The following is a 23,034-nucleotide window of genomic DNA, read 5'->3' as shown; positions in this document are numbered from 1 at the left end:
CGACCCAAATTCCCCCGCAGTAAGGGAGGTAGATGAAAAGGACTGCATTTCCTACCAAAAAAAATTCCACTTTTTCAGGGAAATAACTAAATAAAAATTCCTTAAATTGAGTATTTTAGGCGTTAGGGAGGGCGGGGGATGAGGGAAAGACGACGGCTCCGTCCCGTCCGGCGTTCTCGCTCCGTTTAAAATCCAAAGAGCCGGCGGGATGGAAGCGATGCTTTTATTCTTTTTCCAAACCTCAAGCTTTTTATTTTTTTATTTTTTTTTTTCCTTTTTCTTTCTAAAATTCCCCCCCCCGGGAAAAAAAAAAAAAACAAAAAAACAAAAAAACAAACACAAAAAACCAACCAAACCCCAGGCAGAGCCGCAGCTGGAGGGTTTCTCGGGGCAGGTACGGCTTCCTGCGCTCTTCCTCCTAAAACAAAAACAGAATTTGCAGAACCGAAGAGGAATTTGATCTTCACGAGATGAATTAAGCGCGGGGGCTGCTCCCTAACGAAGCAGCCGGGTCCCTCCCCTTAATTAAAACCAAAATCGGCCACGTTTCGGGCGCTGCGCTCGACAAAACGATTAAGAAAAATAAGGATAAATCAAAAAAAAAATAAAAAATCGCGGATTATACCATCACCTTCACGCAAATATTCACAGTTATTCCGGCTGCGGCTCCGCAGCGGCCGGTGGAGCCTCTTCTTCCTCCTCTTCCTCGCTGCAGGCGGCCGGAGCCACCGCCTCGCTCCCGTTTTCCTCCTCTTCCTCCTCCTCCTCTTTACCTGCCCCACCCTCAGGTTCATTTTGGGGGGAAACCGCCGATTCTTGGGGATTTGCGGGAGCCGCAGGCGGCTCTGCCGTGTCTTCCGAAGGCGCCGCCGCTTCCGAAGTCACCGTGGTCTTCGCTTCCGATGTCACCTCCGGTGTCACCTCCGATGTCATCTCCTCCGCTTCCAGCTCGTCGTCTTGCAGGAACGGGGGCATCAACAGTGGTTTGGGGGGCTGATCTTGCTCTCCCAGATTTTTAAGAAATTCCTCAGGTTTGGAAAACTCTTCGGAAGCTTCCGCCGTTTCCGTAGCTTCCCCGATTCCTCCTTCTCCTTCCTGGGCAACCTCGACGGCGGCGGTTTCGGTCGCTCCTTCCCCGGCGGCGTCTCCGCCTTCCAAAGCTTCATCCACGTCCTGATCGGCGATTTCATCCGTAAAGGGATCTTCTCCCTGCGGAAAAAAAGACGGGAGAGAGAGAGAAAAAGAAGAGTCATCGAGCTGTGGCGAGGCAAAGGGAATCTCCGCCGTGAAAACGCGGGAGAGGTTTTTTTGGCAACCGCAAATCGGCTTGGCGACGGACAGACGATTCGTAAAGGAAAAAAAATAAAATAAAATCCGTCGTGGAAAATCCCAAAGGATTTGCAGCGAGAGAAGAACCCCGAGAAAAAAAGATCCCACGCCGGGAAGGAGTGGAAAGAATCCATAAAAAATAATGATAATAATTAAAAAAGCTCCTGCGCGGCGTTGCGGGCACCGGGGACGGACCCTACGCTAAGGAAGAACCGTGCCGGTGTTGCCGTGAAAGCGTGCCGGGGTTTATCGGCTCCGCTCCTCGCCCGGGAGGAATTTGGGTTTAACCGAGACGATTAAAATCCAAAAGGAATTCCTCAACCCTCCGTCCCTGGTTTCAAGCCGCCAACGGCCGGATTCCCCTTCCCTCGCTGGGAAGAGCGGCGACGCTTCAAGGTTTTTCGGGTTTTTTGGTTTGTTTTTTTTTTGGTTTTTCGGGAGATGGAGGAATCCAGAGGCGGTCGTAACCTCGCAGCCCTCGCTCTCTCCCACCCTACGTGGTTTTACGGAGGTTCTACGTGGTTCTACGTGGAGAAACCTCAACCAGGAGGGGTCTCTTGGGGGACACCAAGACCCTCCGGATTTTGGTGGTTTGTTGGGTTTTGTGGTTTGGTTTTTTTGGTTTTAGGTTGGATTTTTGAGCTCGTTACCTTTAGTCAGGCCGACAGCGGATCCTAGCAGCGCTCCCCCTCGCTTCGGGGGGGGCTCTGCTTGCGGTTCAAGAGTTACGAGGCGCGGGGTGAACGCTCGTAGGGTCAAAGCAGGGGTGTTGCTGCCCTACAACCTTGACCTTGCCGGAGAGGAGATGCCCCACACACACCCGTGTCGCAATCCGAGGACAAACCGTGCTTCTAAAATTCCCTTTTTTTTTTTTTTTCTCCCCCCGCCTCTCGCAGGTCACCGCGATTCTCGCGGCGAAAGGGGAAGGGAAGGAGGGAGGGCGGCATGCCGACGGCGGCAGAAACCTCGCCTGAAATCTGATCGACCGCGGCGAAAAGAGGTGGGGGGAGAGGAGAGGTTTTATTTTCGGAAAACGGGAGGGAAAAAGCTCTCCGGACCCTTCCTCCTTTCCCTCCCCGCCACCCCGGGGGGTTAATATCTGCCTCGATCAGAGATTCAGACCAGGTTGGCTGCCTCCACGCGAGAAGATCCATGCAGGTGGAGGAGAAACCTCAACGTTCATCTTCTCTGGCTGAGGATCACAACCTACGGAGGTCACGGAGGGGGGGGGGATATAAAAATATCGGGCTCTACCTCGCGATCTGGACCCCAACGTCCGTTATCACCGGTAAAATCTACCGGGGGATGTGAAGTCCACTCGTGGTGGAGACTGTCACGGCTTCCCTTGGGAAGGGCGAGGTGTCCCGCCATCCCTCCGAGGAGGAATCGTTAGGCCGATGGTCAAGAAATCATCTCTTGATGCGGCCAAGTCTTGATTAATTAATCGCCCTGCGTCTCCGGCCTTCCTTTCTGGGGGAAGGTTTGCCGAGAACGTTTATGGCGAGGCGGCTCTTGGCATTACCTGGAATCCTCAGATTTTCCTCCACCCCTTTTCAGTCTGGTTTTGCACCTGGGAATGATACGGAGACCGTGCTGGGATGGATCCGAAGATCTCCTCCTGCCGATGGACAAAGGTCAGGCGCCCGTGCTGATTCATTTAGATCTGCCGGCAGCCTTTGATACCGTTGATCATGAGGAGATGTGGACGTGCCTGCGGACCCTGGCAGGGGTAGACGGAGTTGCACTTGAGTGGTTCCGGTCTTTTGGGGGTTTATTTTTTTTTTTTTTTAGGGTGTTTTTTTTTTTAAAATTTCTCCGAGAGATCCCAGAGGTTTGCACCTCGTCTGCCCCGAGGGCTCTCTCTTTCTCTCCTGTGGGGTACCGCAGGGTTTTTAATCTCACCCTCCTGGTCAACGTGTATGAGAGGCCGGTTTAAGGGGAGAGACGGCCATCCTACGCCGACAAACTCTCAGCTCAAAGTCTTTTTTTCACTGGACTCAGAGGGTGGAGTCCCAGTTTTTGTTTTGTTTTTTTTTTTTTGCTAGAGTTTAGCAGAGACTGGGCATGACAAGAGCTAGCTCAGTCCGGGTTTAGACCAAAAATAAAACCATGACGCCGGTGGGACAGGGGAAACATCTGCTCCCCCGTGGAAGGGGGGTGGTGTGTGTGGGCATCTGCCTGCCAGGTTCGCAAACAAGGGGTTCTCTCCTGCCGGATCCTGGGCCGTTCCCGGATTCCCAGGGAACGAACAAGTAGCCAAAAGCGCTTCTTTTCATCTTCGCCTGGCGGAGGAGGTTGCGACCTTTCCTCTCTCTCTCTCTCTCTCTCTCTGTCTCTCTCGGATGCGGACCTCGCCCGTTAAAACCCACGCCGCCTCCGGACCCGCGGTTACCGCGAGGCGTTTTTAGGCCGGGCGCAACCGCCCGGCGGCGTTCCCGCATGGAGCGGATTACCCCCCGCGCTCTGAAGACCGTGTTTTTTGCCTTCCGGGCTTCTTTCTGTAATTCCGAACGCTGGTTTGGGCTTAAGCCAACCCTACCCTGACCTCTCCTCGTGCTCCATCTCGGCTCTGAAGATCGGCTGGGGTGTTCTCTGCCACTTCCCAAGGGAAGAGGAGGAAAAAGGGGTGGGGGGTGTGGGGGGGTGCTAACGAGGGTGTTTCAACTCACGGGATTTGGATGCAAATCTCGGGGTGCTCCGTCATTTGGTTGAGCTGCCGGGAGCGCCGCAGAGCCCGGCTCTTTATACAGGGTCAAAATTCCCCCCTCGCCCCGTGCAGGATTAACGGGTGGGCCAGGAGCCGTCCACGTCGGATTCAATCCCGGCGGGACTCAAGCGGCGGCTTCCCGACCCACGCGCTCGCTTCCCTGCACTGGGGGGAACCTGGTTGTCCCCCCCAAGGCCACTGCTCGAGGGGTGGCTTTGGGGAACCAGAGTTCCTCTTGCTATTTTGGTTTCTTTAATTACGCTTCCGTTTTGGACTGTTTCGTAATTGATCTACACGCGCCTGGGAATGACAGTAGGCACAGTCTGCGAGTTAAATTAAAAAAAAAAAATAAATAAAAGAACACGAGAAGTGGTAAACCGCCTACAGAGAAAAGAAACCAGACCCAAGATTTAGAGATAAAAAGGCAGCGGAGTGGAACCTACGCTTCTCCCCATCGTACGCAGCAAGGCGTCCCGTCACCGACACGCAGCACACGGCGAGACGCGGCTCCGTGCTGCTCCGGGGCCAAGGCGGAGCCTGACCCCGCCGCTCCAGGAACTCAGCAGGAGTTGCCGACTCTCTCCTTCACTCACCTTGAGGTATTTTTCCAGCATCTTTACGATGTGTTTGTTATTCAGGACGCTCTTGGCGACGTGTAAGCTGGTTTTCTTGAATTGCTCCGCAGCCATCTGAAAAGGAATCGAACATCTCGGGTCAAACGGGGAAGAGTTTGAACGAGGAGCTCGGCTCGAGAGTTTGTATTCCCTCCTCCTCCTCTGCGGGGCTTGGGAAGCCTGATCTCAGATCCCAGAAAACACCACAAAAAGCGGGTGCAAGGGAGCACCCGCATCTCTTCCGCAAACACGAGCCCCGGAGAAAAACATGCTTCAGCACCCGCAGCTGGAACATCCCCCAGATATCCCGAGATCAAGTCCAGGACGGCGACGTTCACGTCAAACACTCAAAGACAGGAGACGAAGACCACCCCGAGGGACATCCGGCGCTGACCCCAGCCCACCCTGACTCCACCTCCCAACGTCCAAAGCCCCTCTCCAGCCTGGGCCACTTTAGACATTGATTAAGTCTCATTTATGAATTCCCCAAGCACCCTCAAAGGCAATTCTTAATTTTAATTTCTAGCAAGCACTGCAAATTTAGAAAGAGGAAGCGTTTAGTCTGCACGTTTACGCAGTACGCCTGGACAACGTACCCTGCGAAACCCCCAGCGCAAAAGAAAAGGCCGGATCTCCCTTTTAATATCACTTTTTCTGTTCATCTCCCCACTTCTCATCCCTACAGAAGAACAAACCCCGCACAGCCCACCCGCGAGCATCCCACAAACCCTTAGAGTTCCCCGGTCGGCGGCTTCATCTCATGGTGGGGATCCGAGACCACAGGAGAAGGTTTTGTAGAAGCCGCAAATAAACCTCCAGCGCCCAGACACATCCCCTCGCCCCGGCAGAGGCGAAACGCTCCAGCTCAGAAGCGAGCAGGGTTGCTTACCCTGCGGTTTCTGTTGTGATCAGCAGATCGCAGGTGCCTCTGGAGAAGGTGGTTCTGCGCAGGAATTAACATGTCGCACGCCATGCAGTGAGCCGCCTCGATCTTCTTGAAGAAGTGTTCCTGGCCAATACCTACAGCGATGACCAGACGTCAGCCAAAATTCCAAAGAAATGAGATGTTTGGCCGGTTAACGTTGCCTTTCCACCCCCTCTAATGACCCCGCAACACAACCAACAGGCTAATTCAGCGCCCATATTCCTTCCAGAGATTAAAAAAAAAATCGTATATGTTGCTCTAAGACGGCGAGGGGAGTTATTCTGCTCTAAAACAGATTGTACCGACGCAGTACCCAAGCGTAGGAGGAAGAGAGACGGGGATAACAGCCCAAGGTACAAAGCAATCACCTTACGCCAGGCTGTTTTCCTCCCAAACCCAGCCTGCCTCTCCAAAAATCTCTTTAAATAAAGGTGGAAGGGACAACTCCCGCTTCCCCCAGCTCTGGGTTTGCTCCTCCTCTCTACTTAGGCTCAGGTTTTCTGCCTCCAAGATTTGATAGCCGACGTGCGGCTTAACTAAACTCCACTCGTCACTCCCAGTACAGACGTGGCCGAGTGTTGCAGACTGTATCGGGGACAGGCATGCTGACAAAGCTAAGCGGATTTTTCCCCATCCCGCTTGTTGCCACAACAGATCAACTCCACCACTTTCTTTTAACATTAAAATCGAACACGGGATGCAGCCGCATTAACCAAACAGCCACAAAAATCAACAATTCCTGACAGTTTTTCCCCATTTACCTGATTTTCGTAGCTCTGACGTTGCACGAGCCTCACAAATCTGCTGCCTGAGAAACCGCAGCGAGGACGGGCGTTCCCCTTTCCCCACCACGACGATTTATTTCAGCAAAGTTGGCAAAAAAACAACCCAGACCCTGAGGCTGAGTTACCCAAATCCTTCAAGTTTGTGCCGTTGTATGTCTTCGGGAGCAATATTTGTTTTCTCGCACACTCGCTCAGTCTCCGGACGCGGAACGGACGCTTACCCTTAAAAGGATCCGGCTTCTGTTTTGTGCCCTCTTTCTCGGTCAGCTCCTGGCGCCGCTTCTCGATTTTCTTATTCCTGTTGACGATGTACTCCTAGAAGGGAAGAGGACAAAACTTGCTGTCCTCCTCACAACACGCCGAGACGATCGAGTAGCTCAAAAGGGAAACGAGCTCTCCAGAGAAAACCCACGGGGAAGACGGCGGTTGGTGAGTTCATTAGGCAAGGCAGGTGTTTTCCCCTCCCCTGCCATTTCTACCAGAGCAAGAGCCGGAAAGATGCAAATCGGAGCCAGACAGCAGCCTGCTCCCACATTACCATCAAATTCCTTGTGGGAGACCCCAAATCCTTGAAAAATGCCCCCAAAACGCAAACGCTGCTCATCCAGAAAATGAAATTACTCAGTTCTTAGCTCTCCTTCCTCAGCTCTAGATGCGCAGACGACAAAGACCATTTCTGGAATATTAATTTCTGGCCTTTCTGTTCAAATTCATACAATTAACTTTCCCTCCCAACATGAAAACCCAGGAGAAATCGTGTCATGCAAAGTGATGTCGTCGGGTGATGCGTTAACAAGCGGTGATGCGAGCCAACCAAAGCAGGGGGCTGTATGTGGATGAATTTGTAACCCCTTCCAGCCCCCGCGTAAGCCTGGAAATCCCAAAATTAGGGCTGGAAATCCCAAAATTAGGGCTGGAAATCCCAGCATGGATGCAGGGAAGGGTTGAGCTAACGCTGGGCAACCCACCCACCTGCAGAAACTCGACCGTTTTATCCGGGAGTTTGGTACCGATGTATCGCAAAGTCTCTTTGTGAAACTTGCTCTGGAGGTGTTTCTGGATCTCCTCTTCCTCAAAACTGCGGAACTTGCAGACGGAACAGGCAAACTGGATTCTAAACAGAGCAAATGAGGAACGAGCTCAGCTTAACGAGAACATCAAGCAGATGAGACCGTTACCACCCCTGTTGTAGTTTTCTACTTCTTTGTTTTTTCCAAGTGCCGCCCCCCACAATTCGACTTTCTCTTGGACCTTTATAATCGCTGCAGAACCTGCACGGATTAAACAGCACCTACTTCTCCATAAAACTTTACGCTACGGGAGCGGATGCTAAAACCCTGCACGAGTTCAAAAGCAACTGGACAAATTCATAGGGCAGGAGGTGAATCAGCACTCTTCGCTATGAAGATCCTCGCCCTGGTGTGGGAAAGCCCCGAGGTACAGAAACTCTGGTGCCGCCTTCGCCGGTTCGTCTGTCTTTACATCGCTTATTGTATTATTTTAATAGCAAGGCTGCAGATACAGCCACTTAAAATACCCTTCTGAACTTGTAACTCTACGCTGATCTACATATTAAACGCTGCAGTATTCTTCTCACCTTAAAACAGTCATAAAACACACAAAAAGGGGAAAACAACCCTGCTGAAATCAGAATGGAGAGCCCCAAAACGCGATCCCCCAGCAGATTTATCCCAAGAGGAATATTCTTGGCCAATACAATTCACGGAAGCGCTAGGAATGGACTGGCTTATCCCTTTCCTTACCTGTCCATAGCACGATCACGCATCCTATCTCTTCTCCGCTGCTTCTCCCTCTTCTTTTTCACCTCCTCGTCGTCATCTTCACAGCCATCTCCAGATGCTAGGGGAGGAAAAATTACTGAACACAGAATTACTGTGTTCACAATCACCCGCCTTGCTGGCTGAGGTATTTTGGGACCCAAATCCCTTGGTTTCCTCTTTACTCTCAGCTTTGGGAAGTCACAACTTCTTTTGGTCTCTGGAAGCTCTCCCTCTCCCAAGTCAGCTTCCGGCCGCAAGGAAGCGGCAGCCTCTTTCCACGGTCTCCGGCCGTTGTAAAACCCAAACCCTCCTCTCCTCCAGCTCCCTGAATTTCCCACAGCAACTCAAAGTCTTCGTAGGCAGCGACGGGACACGCCGTTAGTGGAAAGAGTCCTGCCTTTTACGACTCTGCAAAGACAGCGCTCTACCTCTGTTCCTTGGGAGGAGCTACTCCTTCTCCCCATATTCTCATTTTTTCCCCGTTCATCTATTTTTCACAAGGCTGAAAAAGCTCCTCAAGAAAGTGAAGCAACAAAAACCAGCAGAGATGCTAGCACTGCTCAAGCAGCAGCTCTGCTTCTTTGGGACAGCTTTGGGTGTACCCCTCATGTTGCCTTCCCAATAATTCCTTGATAATTATTGGAAAAGCAAAAAAGAACTAAAGATTCAGCTGACCTAATCTCTGCAGCGTTTTGGGGTAGAAAGCTATGAGTCAGAGTCAGTCAGCCTCACGGGACTCGAGTAATAATTCACCCGGAACATTTTTGGGTAAAGGAGCCTGAAGAAACCTGGGCATCAGAGGGAGACTTAAACGTGAATTTTAACATCCAACACCACCTCATTTCAATCCTGAGAATAACTTAAAAGCAGCAACAAAATCCTACACGTGGTTTTCCCCAAGTCACTCTAACGCAGAAGGCAGAACGTCCTTGGGGTTGATGTGTCTTTACCGACAATGACAATCCAAAACCAGCTGATTTCAGCTATTTTAGACCATTTGGTTTTTAAATTTGTGTCCTAATATACCTTGATATATTCCCATCTATTGGGAAAAAAACCTCAAACAACCAAGGTTTAGCTCATGGCTGAAGCCTCCACTGAAAATGATTTTCGTTTATGGTATTTTTGCTCTGCCCTGTTGCGAGACACGTGCATCCTCACCACCGTCCTCCAAGCAGGGCAGGAAGATAAACTAACATCCAACATCCATTCGTACAGGCGGCAACCGTCCGCGCCCAGAAGAAACAAAACCGTTTTGGCACTCCCCTGCTAACCAGGACGGCACTTCTGTGCCACGACAGGCAGTGCCGGAGCCCCGGCCTGGTTAACAGGTCACAGCAGGAGCTGCGTCAGCTTTGAGCCGAAAAAAAAAATAATCAAGCTCTCGGTAGCGCCCCGAGGCGAAGCAGATGGATTCGGAGTAGGATTAGCCGAGGAGGACTGCGTGAGGGGTGGTAAGCTACCTCCCTCCGCCAAATTGCCCCAACTCCTGTTCTCCTGGAAAAGAGAAACACAAAAAGACGCTGGTGTTATTCACTGTGATTTGGAGATTTCACAGCCCACCCAGCCAGACCACAGAGCAAGCGAAGGTTTGTGTCGTTTAGGGATTAAATGTCCATTTTTATAAATGTTTACAAAAAATAGTTATTTTCCATATATCGGGTTATATGTCACTGCTAAGTATCACTTCTCGCTATCAAAATTTAAATACTTGGCAGCTGAGTCACCGCTCCGAGGAACACCATACCGGAGGTTACGCACGGTCACAAGTAAAACAAATAGCAACGACGCCCACCCGACCCAGCAAACCAACAGCCGAGGAAAGAAACCAACCGCTAATCGGAATTTAGCCCTAACGAGCCTCGCCAGAAGCAGAAGTACAGGCGCAAGATCCTAACCTTTCCGGCTACAAATGCTTTTCAGGCACCTGGGCGCAAGCGAATCTGCCAGTAATCCCCGCTGAAGAGCATGGGGAAATTATGAGGAGCAAATAGTTTCAGAATATACAGGCTCAAAATGGTGTTTCTGGGTGATTTTCAATATTCCGCCCCTCAGCGTGGTCAAAGAAGCAGAAGAAATTGCTCGACTGCTTAAACATTCCCACATTTCCCACAAAGACTGCTAAAAAAAAAAAATTACTTACACCTTTGTCAGCTTCATCTCCTGATTTTTCCTCTCCTTCACCCTCATCTGCTGCACAAAAGAAAAATCATTTAGCTGGTGTTGGGGGATCTTTGCTCCCACTGAACACTCCAAGGGGCCTCACTGGTATCCAACAAATCACCAATTACTGCGATAACGGCCCAAAACCCCAGAGAAGATCGCGAACGGCTCACTGGTTTCTCTTTGCCCGTCAGTCTCTAATGCAAACGCTGTCCTTACTTTCACAACGTTCACCTCGAGCATTAAATTTTGTCCCAGGCCACAAAACTCATCAAACCTGTGCGCTTGCAGGAGTATTAAAACAGCGCTAAGGACTGAAAGAATACAACGGCTTTGAAATGTAACAACCATCAGCCCGCTGAAAGATAACCCCCTTAAAAACGGGGGGAAACGGCCAGTATTAGTGGGTGAAGACAGCTCGTACCGTTCTCGGTGTCGTCTCCTTCGCTGTCGGTCTTCGCCTGTTTGCTGTCCGGCTCATCTCCGCTTTGCGACTGTTTTCGCTTGCGTCCTCCCTCGCTGTCCGATCGCCCTCCTGAACGGTTTCGGAAACCTCTTCTCTTGGGCTAAAGAGGGAAGAAATCAGTTCTATCAATCAGCTCGAGGCACCGAAAAAATCAAAGTATTCCACCCATCTGCTACATCTCCTAAAAAAATTTAAATCCTTGCGACCCTGCAGACTTATTTTTGGCTATAAAAGGATTTTATAGCTGGGTTAGTGCCCCTAGAGAGCGGATTTGGGTTGGGGTAAGCATTCAGAGGCTCTACTTGACGTGCAAATGGGTAGATACAAGCTCGGGGACATTCTGTTCTATCCAGGAAGATTTAAATTATTCCGTGGTGGAAGCAATGTGAATTAAGACTTGTGCTTCTCCAAAGGACTCCGCTCTACAGCCGAACGGTGAAGCCTACCCACCGAGGCAAGCAAAAAGCAATCTTGACAAGAAGAAAAGAAACAACGGTGACGACTTACCATGAGCGCGTTCATGTGCCAGGGCACCGTACCCATCCTGTCTCTGTTTCGTTGCCTCCCCATTCCATACGGCATATTCCCATACCGTCCCATTCCCATGCCCGACATCCCCATCATGCCATAGTCATAGTCGCCGTAGTCACCATAATCTCCGTAGTCGCCATAATCACCGTAATCCCCATAGTCGCCGTAGTCACCATAATCTCCGTAGTCTCCGTAGTCACCGTAATCGGGAACGAGGGCTTGGGAAAAGAGGGAAGGGAGCCTGTTGGATCCGGCACCCCCCATCCCACGCCCGCCCATGTAGTTCAACTCATTCCAACGAGCCGAGAGGCGCTCAGAGCTGGAGGAGGGCATGAAGTGGTCGGTGCGGTTGAAAGCGTTTAGACGCCCTCGATTTTGAACGCGGTTTTGACCCCGTCCTCGGATGAGGCCGTAGTTGTTTCCTCGGTTACGAGATTGATCCCTGCGGCTATCGAACTGGCTTCCGAAGGAATCGTTCCGATCGGTTCCGACTTCTCCGTAATCGTAGCCGGATCGGTACACGTCGCGGTCGTTCATTGAAGACCTCGAGTCGTACGATTCGAAAGACTCAAATCTGAAAGAGCTGCGCAGGAGGAGACAACAGTCAGCAGCTAAAATGACATCCGTGCACATCATACAGGTGTTTGCATCCATTTTTATCACAATCCAAATGTTTCTGGCCAGAAAAATGGGATAAATATATTTTTCAACCCTGCGTACCCATCGCTTTCTGTATCCCACTCCATCTTTTCCTTAGTCACGGGGAAAATAAATAAGTATCAAAGAACTGTGGTTTTCTGCAGGAGTATCTGAACAGAAATCCTTCAGAGATGTCACAACGGTACTAACTTGCTAGCACTAAACCACTCTGAATTATGTTTTGCTAGCGGAAAAAGCAGATCCCAAAAGCTTCCCCAGGTAAAAGCTGCTTCTCGTCGTCTCTTAGCTGTGCCTCCGGGTGTGAATTAATGCAGATAAACCCCTCGGCATCTTGTCTGACCACAGCAGCGAGCATCAAACGGCAAAAAAAAAACACAAAGGCAAAACTTCATTTACTCAGTAACTCTTGCCAAGATCTGTATTATTATTTCAGCAGCAAAACACGCACCGATAGGAAACAACTCTCCAGGGTGGCATAATTTAACCCCGTGGGAGAATAAAAAAAAATAATTACTGGGCAGCCCTGAGGAAAAAAAAATACTTTAAGAAACCTCAAAACTGTAAATAAAAAACCTTCTGCAAAATCTAGGAATTGAATCGACAATGGAGGTTGTTTTTAAGGGTTGATGTGTACGTCAAGTTTGTTACATTTGAGATATATATATATATAAAAAAATATATATGAGTATGTGCGCACATACATATAAGGACAAGGAAAAAATAAGCAGTTAAGCTCGTCTGCCAGGGAACGAATGCTGGCTCGTGCCTATGCAATTAGAGCAGCTTAATCTGAACTTACAGTGATTAAAAGCCATTATTTTTTTACTATTAAAAATAAATAAGAAGCGGAACAGTCACCTTTCCTGGTCTTCCATCCCCTCCCCTGTCCCACCACTGCCCTCCTTCGACAGCATATCCAAACGCTGGTTGATTTTGGCTATGATGGAATCCGAGTTCTCGTTCGCCGAAGTCTCGGCGCCGTACGAGGCGACGGGCATGGCGGCGTTGACGTCGGCGTTCATGCTCATATCCGAAGTTTTGGGTGTTTCCCAGCTGCTGGAGGTGGCAGCGGCCGCGGCGTAGTTGTAGGTGGCCGCTGTGTTAGCGGCGGTGGTTTGGGTGTTGTAATAGTCGTAGCCTTCATAGCCTGGCAGGAAAGGAAAATAAAATTGATATTAAAACAATATTATGAAGACATGAGTACCTGGAGGAAAAGTTTAGATGAGAAGAGATCCTACCAGGCAAGGCTGCAGCTGGGTTTTACCTCCTTTCAAGGAAATCTGGTTTCTTAAAATGAGAAATATCAAAGATTCTTCTTGCCCCACCCCAAAAGCTTAAGAACCTTCCTCCTTTGGGCCATTTTAAGTGCAGAAACGGAGTGCTGCTGGTTGTATTTGCAATTTTTTAACAAGCTCAGTCTAAGCTGCGGGACCCTGAGCTGTTTACGTCGCACGGTCCCGCAAAACAACGCAAGAAGACTCAAAGCGGGTGCGCTGCTGGGCACATCGCCAACGTATCCATCAAAAAAGGACCACGATGAAATAAATTAATCAGAAAATCAAAGCAGCGAGTTGTGTTCAAAGAGCACCTTGCGGCAAGATACCACGGCACGGCGGAAAAAAGCAACGTGCTGCGGCCACGCTCGTGAAGCTGCCGGATGCTTCATGCGATCCCGAGATCCGGACTAAGGGATGCGCACGTGTTCCCGACAATCCTTGTCGCAACTCTACGGCCCCAGCTCGAATCCGGTGTCGCTCCGGCAGAGACACGTGCCACGAGCTACACGGCAAGCTTCCTCTCACTGCTTCGGACCTGCCAAACCCTTCGCTATATCACTCCTAGGGCTCTCCTAAAGCAACTGCCATAATAATCCCTCTCAATTCTCCTTTTCCGCGATGCCTGCGATAAAATTGACATTATTCCTGCGATAAAATTGACATTATTACGGCCGCCGATGTGCCGCTGCCGGTTGTGCTGACCGGCACCGCCTCATCGTGTCTTTGTATTCCCCCATCTGCCTGCGGCTTGTGTTTTTATTTAGATTATAAAGTCTCCAGAACAGGAACAGCCTTTCTGCTCTGCATCGGCACAATACCCAGCACAACGGGGCGTGAGTCCTTGACAGGGATAGCCAGGCTTTACAAAAAAAGAGGAATAATAGAAGAAAAATATCCCTCATTGTCACCAATGACTTGAGCTGGGAGGTTTGAATCCACAGCCCCACGTGCAGTGTTCAATTTTAAATCGTGAGGACCAAAGAAATAATATTTTCTAAAGGAATCTCAGGCTTTTGCTTGGGAATACGTTAAGACCAGCTTAAAACAGCCAGAGGATCCAAATTAAGGCCAATTAACTAATTGGTCCGAGAGGTAAAGTTTATTAGTGAAAGCAAATCATGTTTTATTGAGGAAGCGCCAGCTTGCACATAGACAACTGCATTTGTGTACTGTCAAGCTGCCAGAATTACACGGGCAACCCGGGGGTTTTGAGAGGAAAATTATATCATCTCAGTAAAATCGTTTTATTAATGCACACATCTGGCTGTCCCAGATGAAACGAGAAAACGGAGCCGTAAAATAAATGAACTTTTCTCATCCGTGTGCTCATTTTTCTGCTTTAAGGAAATGATGGCTGCCAGTCACCAGGGCAGAGCTGCTCCCTTCGCAGAAGAAAAAGCCGCAATCACGGAGCAAGGTAAAAATAAAGAAAGGAATTGGTGAGGAGGAGCGGTTTAAAAGCGCGGCGTTGCGTACTTCACGCCAACTTCCAAGCGGAGGCAGCTTATGAGCTGGAAAACAGCTCCGCTCGCCGCAGCTAACTTGAGAGACTGAGCAGGGCGCCGCGACAGCCGGAGACAAACGAGGATTTTTAGCACTTACCTTGCCAACTCGTCGCATTCGTTGCGTATGTACCTGAATGGGAGAAAAAGAAAAGAAAAGAGTGTTTCAGCTCTAAAAGCAACGAAGTGAAAAGTTCAGAGACTATATAAATTCAGTTTAGATATATAAATTTATTATACATATAAATTATTATTATAATTCTGTTTAATTTTTGGTAAAAATAATGGATCCTTTTGTACAGAATGGGAAAGAAAGAAGCTGGGACTTCCAAGACCTAATTAAGAAAATGAAATGGATAATATATACTTTTTAATATGTTTTTTGAAGCACTTTCAAATATTTGCATTTGAAAACAACTCAAATGATTCAATAAAAGCCTTCAAGTAGCAGTAATATCACGGCAAAAGCAAATACGTTCGCTATAACTATCGCTTTCAGGAGGATCTCGCCGCTTCTACTGTCGTTTAGGCTGGAAGGAGTCCAAAGGAGAGAGCCCAAACTCCCAAATACCCCAGGACACGCTTCGTTTTGCAGCGCTTATAAATCTCAGGAGATAAAGCAAAGCACACGTTGTTAATCAGACGCAAGATTGCGACCAGTTCCTCCAGTACACGATGGAAGGAATCGGAGCGTATCACGAGATGAGGGAGGAAGTTTTTACCGAAAAAACAAGCAGAAAGTTGCTAAAACCGGTAGAGGAGAAGGAAGGCTGCAAACGCTGTTTCTATATTACGCTACTCTGGCTAGAAAGAAGATAAAATCAGTTCTAAAATTGCAATTCCCTAGGTATAATTTTATATACACAAAACTCACCTTGAGTGTTGGTGGCCCCGGTATTCCAGGTGCCGTAACCTGCAAGAAAAAGAGCTGTTAGAAGGATCGCCTCCGCTGTTATCACGGGGTTTGTTTCTTCCCTTAAATGACCCGAAAAACAAGAAAGTCTTTAATTACAGCCGCACTTCTGCTTTTTATTGTTTGGGAAAAATGCCTGAAGCTTGCCCAATGCTTTATTTCAGATTGTTTCAGCAATCTAAAGGTCAACGAGATGTGTTGAATTAAAAAAAACCCCACCATGTTTTGAGAGAGAAGTCAGTTTTAAGAGGTGCTTGACGTAACAACGGCGCAAAGCTACGTTTATACAGGAGAAAATCTGCGGGATAAATCACCCCACAAACTGAACCGGCATCAAGAACGGACGTTTTGATTGTGTTACGCCAGCAGAAGCGTCCTTTTTTCCTAGGGAATATCGGATATCCTTGTATGTGATCCGAGGTGAGTACTGCTATTACACAAGCCAATAAAATAAATCGAGCTCCCTCCACTTTTCAGCACTAATTGCAAGATTTTACGCTAATGAGGCGGCTTTGGTCTGGTCTCTCACTCTGAAATAGCAGCAGGACAAAGCGCTTGCCCAGATGGAAGAAGCAGCAAAGGGCCACGACGCGCAGGAGCTCCCACCGCGACTTCACCGGCTCTTTTATTTCACAGCAGCTGCCGTGACCTGTTTCTCTCACCAAAATAAATCATCTTTCCATTTTAAACCTTTTCCGAAGTTTCCAGGGTGGAATCTGCATCCCTGGCACCACACCGATCCCTGAAAGAGCTTGGCAAACGCCTTCATCTCCTCAAAGAGCATGGGATAAATAAGCTCCATGCTGCAACGAAACCTTGAGATCATCCAAATTAAATTTTGAAATCGAAAGCCATATGCTGGATGTTTTGGTGAAAACATTTCCCAGCGTCTTGGCTGCCCCTTTTCTGCAGGAGAACAGGTTTTTTATCTTTATTTATTATCCTGATCAGAAAAATAAGTTGGTCCACAAGCAGAACTACTGATGCCCAGCTTCCTACGGATCCAAATTATTTCGACACCCGCTGTATTACCCCAGACTTCGCCCTGTTTCTTTCCTGGCCTTGCCTTACCCCCCTCCCCGCCCTGATCTGCAGTTTCCCTTCCCTTTAGCAACCTCATCTCCCTCCAAACGTTCCCCAGCTGAGAAAGAGCCTGCACAAGCCAAAAATCACACACGCATACTTCCTTCCTTCCTTCTTTTAAGGTTTAAGTTGCTTTTTGGCACCTTAGACATCAATTTTACAAAACTTTTATGTTTTTGGAGGTGGCCACCGATTTTGCAAAGCTTTTCTATTTTTGGAATCGGCTCCCGATTTTGCAAAACATTTATTTTTCAGAGACAGCCCACGATTCTGCAAAAACTTCTCTTTTTTGGAGACAGCCCCCGATTTTGCAAAGCTCTTCTATTTTTTGGAGGCGGCCCCTGATTTTCCCAAACCTGTCTATTTTTGGCAGTAGCCCCCGATTTTGCAAAGCTTTTATACTTTTGGAGACAGCCCCCGATTTTGCAAAGGTTTTCTATTTTTGGCAGCAGCTCCCAATTTCACAAAGCTTTTCTGTTTTCTGGAGGGGACCCCCAATTTGGCAAAACTTTTATTTTATAGAGGCGGCCCCCATTTTTTCCAAAAACTTTTCTTTTTTGGCAACAACCCTCAATTCTACAAAACATCTACTTTCCGAGACAGCCCCTGATTTTACAAAACTTTTCTCTTGCAGCCCCCAGCTCCCTGCACGAACCTGTCTGACACCCACAAAGGATGTACAGGACACCTCTCCCTCTTAACGGCTTTATTTTTCTCGTGGGCGATCATTTTAAGCACACAGAACCTCAAGATATCGTGGGCGAAATGGTTCGCGCCATATTTTTCAACTCCCCTAGAAACCGCAGCACCAGCAAAACAGGAACTGCAACACGTAAACACCTTTACAATCGGAGCCTTATTATCGAATCATTTCCTTTCCCATCGCTGGCGTTTTTAGGTCCAGTCATTTGCCATTCAGCTTCGCTTTCCAGCGGGAGCGCGATTGTGCCGGGATGCGGTTTTCCAGCTGCCGGTGGGGAGGATCAGGTCGAGACAGAGCACGGAAATTAAGGACAAACGTCCGATCCATCGACTGGAGCGACCCCAAAGCCTGACTTTAAATCCGCAGCTCAATTTTAATGCTCCCTCCTCCTGCACGTTAATTTACCTCTTGCAAACGAACTGCTGAACACACGCCATCATTTCGCGTGACGCCAAGTGACACCAAAGCCCTGGTTGTCACAGGCATCATCTCAGCGCACACTGAGCTCCCGGCCGGAGAAAAACGGGAAGAGAAAGCAAAGCCAGCGCAGGGAAGCTTTTCTCCAGGCAGGTCACTCAGTTTCTCATCCAGCGACACCAAAAATAGCAGCAGCCCTCGCGCTTTCGACCGCACGCAGACGTCGGATCAAAGGCGACCTCCTCCCCTTCGATTTTTCAGCCGTCTTTGATAAAACTTTGGGTACATTAATTCAGGAGGCAAAAACAGCCTGGCCCCAGCACAAAACCTCGAGGAAAACAGAGGCTGCTTGGCCCGAAACGCAGCATTTTTCAGCCAAAGAGAGTCCCACCTCTTTGTACCTCCAGATTCTATAGGATAAAGTGCCCCGCTTTTAAGTTCCATACGTATACGTTGGCGTTCAGCTCGCTGAGACGTACAGCATGTTACGTTCATCCAGGTATTACCACGATTATCATATTCTTTCAAGGAATTAAGAAATCCGGGTTAAGCAAAGACCTCAAGCTTTCAAAGCAAAGACCTCAAGCTTTCGGTCCAACTTAAGAATGTGGTAATTAAGAGTTCAACGCCTAATTTTGAAACTAAATACTATGTAAAGAACCCCACTAGATGAGACACTCAGGTATTAATGACTCGGCACCAACGAGCAGAGGTTGTATCCATCAGTTCTGCAGCAGCGCAGCACGTCTGTAAACATCCCCAGGAGGGAAAAGATCAGTGGAATAAATCATCATCACCTTCTCTTGGAAAAATAAACACAAAATAAAGTGCAGAGCAGGAAAAAAAACAACTCGGAAGGGACCAAGCAGCGAATTTTATGGAGCTGACTCTGCCATGTGTCCTGGTTCCCAGCTGATTCCCAAGACAACGTTCCCTGAGCTGGGGGAAAACCTTGGGAATAATTTTTCTCTGCAAACATGTACAAGCGGAGTGCGGATCTGGAGATGACAGAGCAACGCTGAGAGATTTACGTCGTTCGGTCTATGTGAAGCGCTGAGAAATTAATTTAACACCTGCAGGAAAAAAAGCCGGGGCCCAGGAGGCAATTCCTTCCGAAAGCAGAGGTCTGAGCTTCTCCTGCTGATTTCAACAAAGGACTTTATCCGGGGAGAATAAAGTTTCTGTTCTGCTGGAATCACAAAGTATTTAAATTAAACCTATATATCAGACACTCCTACGCAAGGCCCGACTGTAAAGCGTGCTCTCCTCAAAAACCCACTTGCGTGGAACCGTACGATTCTCAATACGCAGAGAATTAAAAATAAAGGGTCTGGTTCTAAGCTGAGCCAGCTACACCTGAGGTTTATTTATAAAACCCCAACTATGTGAGAACTCATTCATTTTTATACCATATAAAGGTAAAAATCCACAACGCAACTTCCCTAAAGCTGCAACACGCTTGGTGGTTTTAATTTATTAATAGTTCTGCAAGGTGAAAGGGAGATCCCAGCTCTTAGGCAGCTCGTTAATGTCACGAATCCAACGAAATCTTTCTCGGGAATAACTTTTACCTGCCTAAGCTCTTCCAAGTTGTTTACCTGGACTTGCTCGGTTGTCCTGAGAGAAACTGGCACTCATAGGGGATCATTTAACACACATTTAGGGTGTTTTTAATCCTATCGCAGTTTCTCACCTCATTTGTCCACCTCAAGAACTGACAAAACACTTAAAAAGCATTTAAAAGCGTGATGAAAGAGATGCCGGGCATCAGATCTCCCCCAGGCTGAAAGCGGAGACAGAGGGAACCTGGAAAGAACAACTTGTCAACAGGTCTGTATCAACACGACGTCGGGATGAATTATGAATGATCTCTGCAGAAAAAGCGACGTGCGGGGTATTAGGAACCTGATAAAACACACGCAGAAACGGCATCGCTGCTGTATTATTTATAAAATCCTGCCGCAGTCCTAATTACGTTATAAAAACCAAGGAAGTGTTTTCAACAGCGAGTTAAAAATCACCCTCGCGGGACCTGCACGTCCCTGAATGCGAACAGAAGCGAAGCGAAGCGCGAATTCAAGGGGGGAAGAGGACGGAGGGCTCAAAACTGGCGCAGCGGGCAGAGGATCTGGCTGGGGGGCTGCTTCGGGTCAGGTGTGGGAGTATTTACCCACGTGCCGCCATCTCACATCCAAATAAACTTCATCGAGGGACTTTAAACAACCGATATTCATCTGTTAAACTTCCATTTGGGTGACCTTCTTCCAGTTTCCGCCTCTGCGAGCCTCGTTTCATAGTTTAAAGAGACATTAAAAACCAGTAGAAGCTGGGAGAGGGCATGGATGCTAACGAACTCAACGCCGTTTAGTGCTTTGATGAAGGAGGACGGGTTTCTCCCCTCACAAATCACCTCCCCACGCTGGTGAACGATGCTTTAATGACGTTCCGATGCTCGCCGGCGCTTCGGAGGGTTCTCACCTGCTTCCTTACGCTTCGTTTGACACCTTTTTGCCGGTTGCCGTTATACCGGAGAGGAGGAAAACACCTCAGGGGGCAAAGACACACCTGGACGGCTTGAGGGGGGTACCCGAGGGGGAAGAGCCACCGCGGCTCGTTATGGCGGGGTTTATCGTTGTGACAGGTACCCGGCTCAGGCCCGCGCTCGCAACTGAGGCGCTGCTGCTTCTCCCGGGGTTAACGGGGGGGATTTTCGGCCCCACTCGGGGTGAAGCCGGTGCCCGAGGGGGGGTCAGCGGATCCCCTGCGTGGGCATGAGGAGATGCTCCCGCCGACCCCCTCCACACACAAACGAGGAGGGGACGGGGACCCAGGGGGTCGCGGAGCCGTAACCGGAGGGGGGGGAGGAAGGTGGGGGGAAGGGAAGAGGACTGGCACGCACGCGGCAGGGGGCGTGGCCGCGCGGCCGCCATTTTGTGTCGTCTTCAGAAATGGGACCGGCTCCATTTCCGCCCCCCCCCCCAAGGGCCGGCGGGGGGGGGGGGGGTGATGAGGAGGGAACGGCGCCCCCCCCCAATAGCACCCGCCCACCAATCGGCGGCGCCCCAGCGCGGAGCGACGCGGCGCTCAACCAATCAGCAGCGGCGGCCCCTCACGGGAGGCGGGCACAAAGCCTCCCGCAGGGGCTGACCCCCCCCGCCGCTACGGGGAGCCGCCGCTGAGGCGGCGGGAGCACCGAGCCGCCGCCGCCGCCCCGGGGAGGGGACGGGAGAGGAGAGGCCGGCCCCCGCGGCGCCCCGGGGCCGCCCCGCACCTACCGCCGTATCCCTGCTCCATCTCTCCCCTCCGCCTCCGGCCAGCGGCGCCGCACTGCCCGCCCGAGCGCCCGCTGCGCAGGCGCGCCGGGCCCGCCGCCCATTGGGCCCCGCCGCCGCTCTGGCCCGCCCACGAAGCTCTCCATTGGCCGCGCTCCAGGAGCCCGCCCCCGCCCTCGCCATTGGCCCAGCTCTCTTAGAGGCGCGACCCTCCCGCCTCTCCCATTGGCTAGCGCGCCCCTGCCGGCATCCATCCCCCGATCCTATTGGCGGAGGCGTTTCCTCCGTGAGCCGACGCCAGGGCGCCCTCCTGTCAATCACAGCCATTCCCTCTCCTGATTGGGCGGCGACGCGGGGCTCGCCCGCTCACGGTGCATTGTGGGGGCGGCGGGGGTCGCCATGGAGCCCGCGGGCCTGGTGCCACACTGCGGGGCCTGACCCCTCACCCGGCCCTTGACCCCTCACCTTTGTCCCTGGGCTCCCAAGGTGACCCTTGACCCTCCCCGGGATCCCCCTGAGGCCCCGGCCATGACACCGGGCCCTTCCCCAGCCCCTCACAGCAATGGCGTCCTCCATCCCCGTCCCCCAGCGTTGGCTCCGAGGGGCATCGCCCCCCAAAACCCTTCGCCTTATGCGGCTGAAGGATCCCTAAAGCTGGATCTACGTTACCGTCAAAGCACGGCCTGAGGAGCAGCGTTGGCGAAGGCTTCAGCCCAACGAGACGGTGGCTTTTTCCTCAGGTTTTGCCCAAAAACAGATTAAAGCAGCTTAAAAGCAACCGGCGGTGGTGGGAAATGGGTGAGGAGAGGCAGGCTGTACCACAAAAGCGTCCATGGTCTTCTTCAAGCCCTGCATCGCACAAGCCGCATCCTTTTCCAGACCAAATCCATTCCATTATTACCTGAAGCGAAGCGCAAACGGCTGAAGGGCACGTTTTTATTCCAAAATATGAAAGAAATCGCTATAAATTACGTAAAGGATGAAGGATTGTGGCATCTCGGCTCTGCCTGGTATAAACTGAACCTACTTATTGCAAGGAAGAGCGCAATCCTTGAACTCCAGCAAGGTTCGATCAACGGAGCTTGAAAGAAAAGATGCGGAACAAGGAGAAAAATCTTCTATTCCAATGGGAGAATCAGGAAAACTCCTGGAACAGCAACGGCTCGTCGGGAAAGAGGGAAGCGGTGGTAGAGTAAAACCATCAGGTCAAGGTCCCTCCTTCGGAGGGTAAAAACAGGGCAAGGGCGTAACACCGCTCCCCCAGAATATCCCCATTTTGTGGCTCAGCCACGTGTGTTGCTCCTCAAGGGATTTCTTTTTTTTGTGGTTTTTTTTTTTAATTTTAATCTACTTAAACCCAAGAAATTCCACAGTTTTGAGTCGTGCGAGGAACAACTTCCTTTTATTTGTGCCACTGCGTGATTTCATTTGATGAAAATGAAATTTTCATTTCCCACTTTGTGGACGCAACTCCTAGGAAACGCGATGGAGGAGACGGAGCAGGAGTGGAAGCGTTGCGAGATAGTTTGAGGGGGGAAATAAAAGCTCCAAGAGCACAGAGGGGGTTATGCCATCCCTCTCAGATGCCGGAATGGCACAGGCAGTGGCTGATAATGATTTTTTAACAGAATTAGGAAAAAATCCTAAGAGCCCAATGAAGAGAACCCCAGCGATTTTAGACAGAAGGGCTGATGAAACACCCGAGCTGCTTCTGTAGGGTGTGGAAGATGGACTGGTGGCACCTAAAGGAAATCTTTACCCACTAAATGGGGAAATTATCACAGCAGCCAGGTATTAGAGCCAAAATAAATTGATTTCCTGATTCTAGAAGGAAATCGGGAGGATTTAAGACCTGTGTTGATAATGAGCGGCCATTTCAATCCATAATACTTATGGATTACATATG

At 50.0% G+C, this 23,034-nt stretch overlaps 1 protein-coding gene across 4 annotated transcripts; it reads right to left on the bottom strand.

The window, feature by feature from the left end:
* Nucleotides 1-229: 229 nt before the first annotated feature.
* Nucleotides 230-21,222, bottom strand: AKAP8 (A-kinase anchoring protein 8). 4 transcript variants are annotated; one of them, XM_072848364.1, is made up of 14 exons: nt 21,132-21,222; nt 15,615-15,653; nt 14,841-14,873; nt 12,820-13,108; nt 11,278-11,884; nt 10,729-10,870; nt 10,287-10,334; nt 8,124-8,238; nt 7,333-7,474; nt 6,582-6,675; nt 5,540-5,670; nt 4,630-4,725; nt 632-1,209; nt 230-418 (listed from the first exon to the last, which is right to left on the bottom strand). In XM_072848364.1, exons 1-13 carry the CDS (start codon nt 21,148-21,150, stop codon nt 652-654), a joined length of 2,313 nt encoding a protein of 770 aa, XP_072704465.1. In that variant the 5' UTR covers nt 21,151-21,222; the 3' UTR covers nt 230-418; nt 632-651. The 4 variants fall into 4 exon arrangements, with proteins under 4 accessions (XP_072704465.1, XP_072704467.1, XP_072704466.1 ...); XM_072848366.1 differs by having other exon boundaries at nt 8,124-8,220; XM_072848365.1 differs by having other exon boundaries at nt 10,287-10,331.
* Nucleotides 21,223-23,034: the final 1,812 nt, after the last annotated feature.

This window comes from Ciconia boyciana, chromosome 31 (genome assembly GCF_034638445.1).
Source record: "Ciconia boyciana chromosome 31, ASM3463844v1, whole genome shotgun sequence".
NCBI classification, from domain to species: Eukaryota; Metazoa; Chordata; class Aves; order Ciconiiformes; family Ciconiidae; genus Ciconia; species Ciconia boyciana.
The sequence above is the reverse complement of the archived record's forward strand: the minus strand, read 5'-3'. Positions and strand labels throughout refer to the sequence as shown.

Bases quoted from the DNA above. Each gene is read 5' to 3' on its own strand.
- AKAP8 (XM_072848364.1), bottom strand. The intron at 8,239-10,286 runs GTGTAAGTAATT...TTCTGTGTTCAG, and splicing joins AGGAGATGAAGCTGACAAAG to TAATTTTTCCTCCCCTAGCA. The intron at 4,726-5,539 runs GTAAGCAACCCT...ATTCCTTTTCAG, and splicing joins ATCACAACAGAAACCGCAGG to ATGGCTGCGGAGCAATTCAA.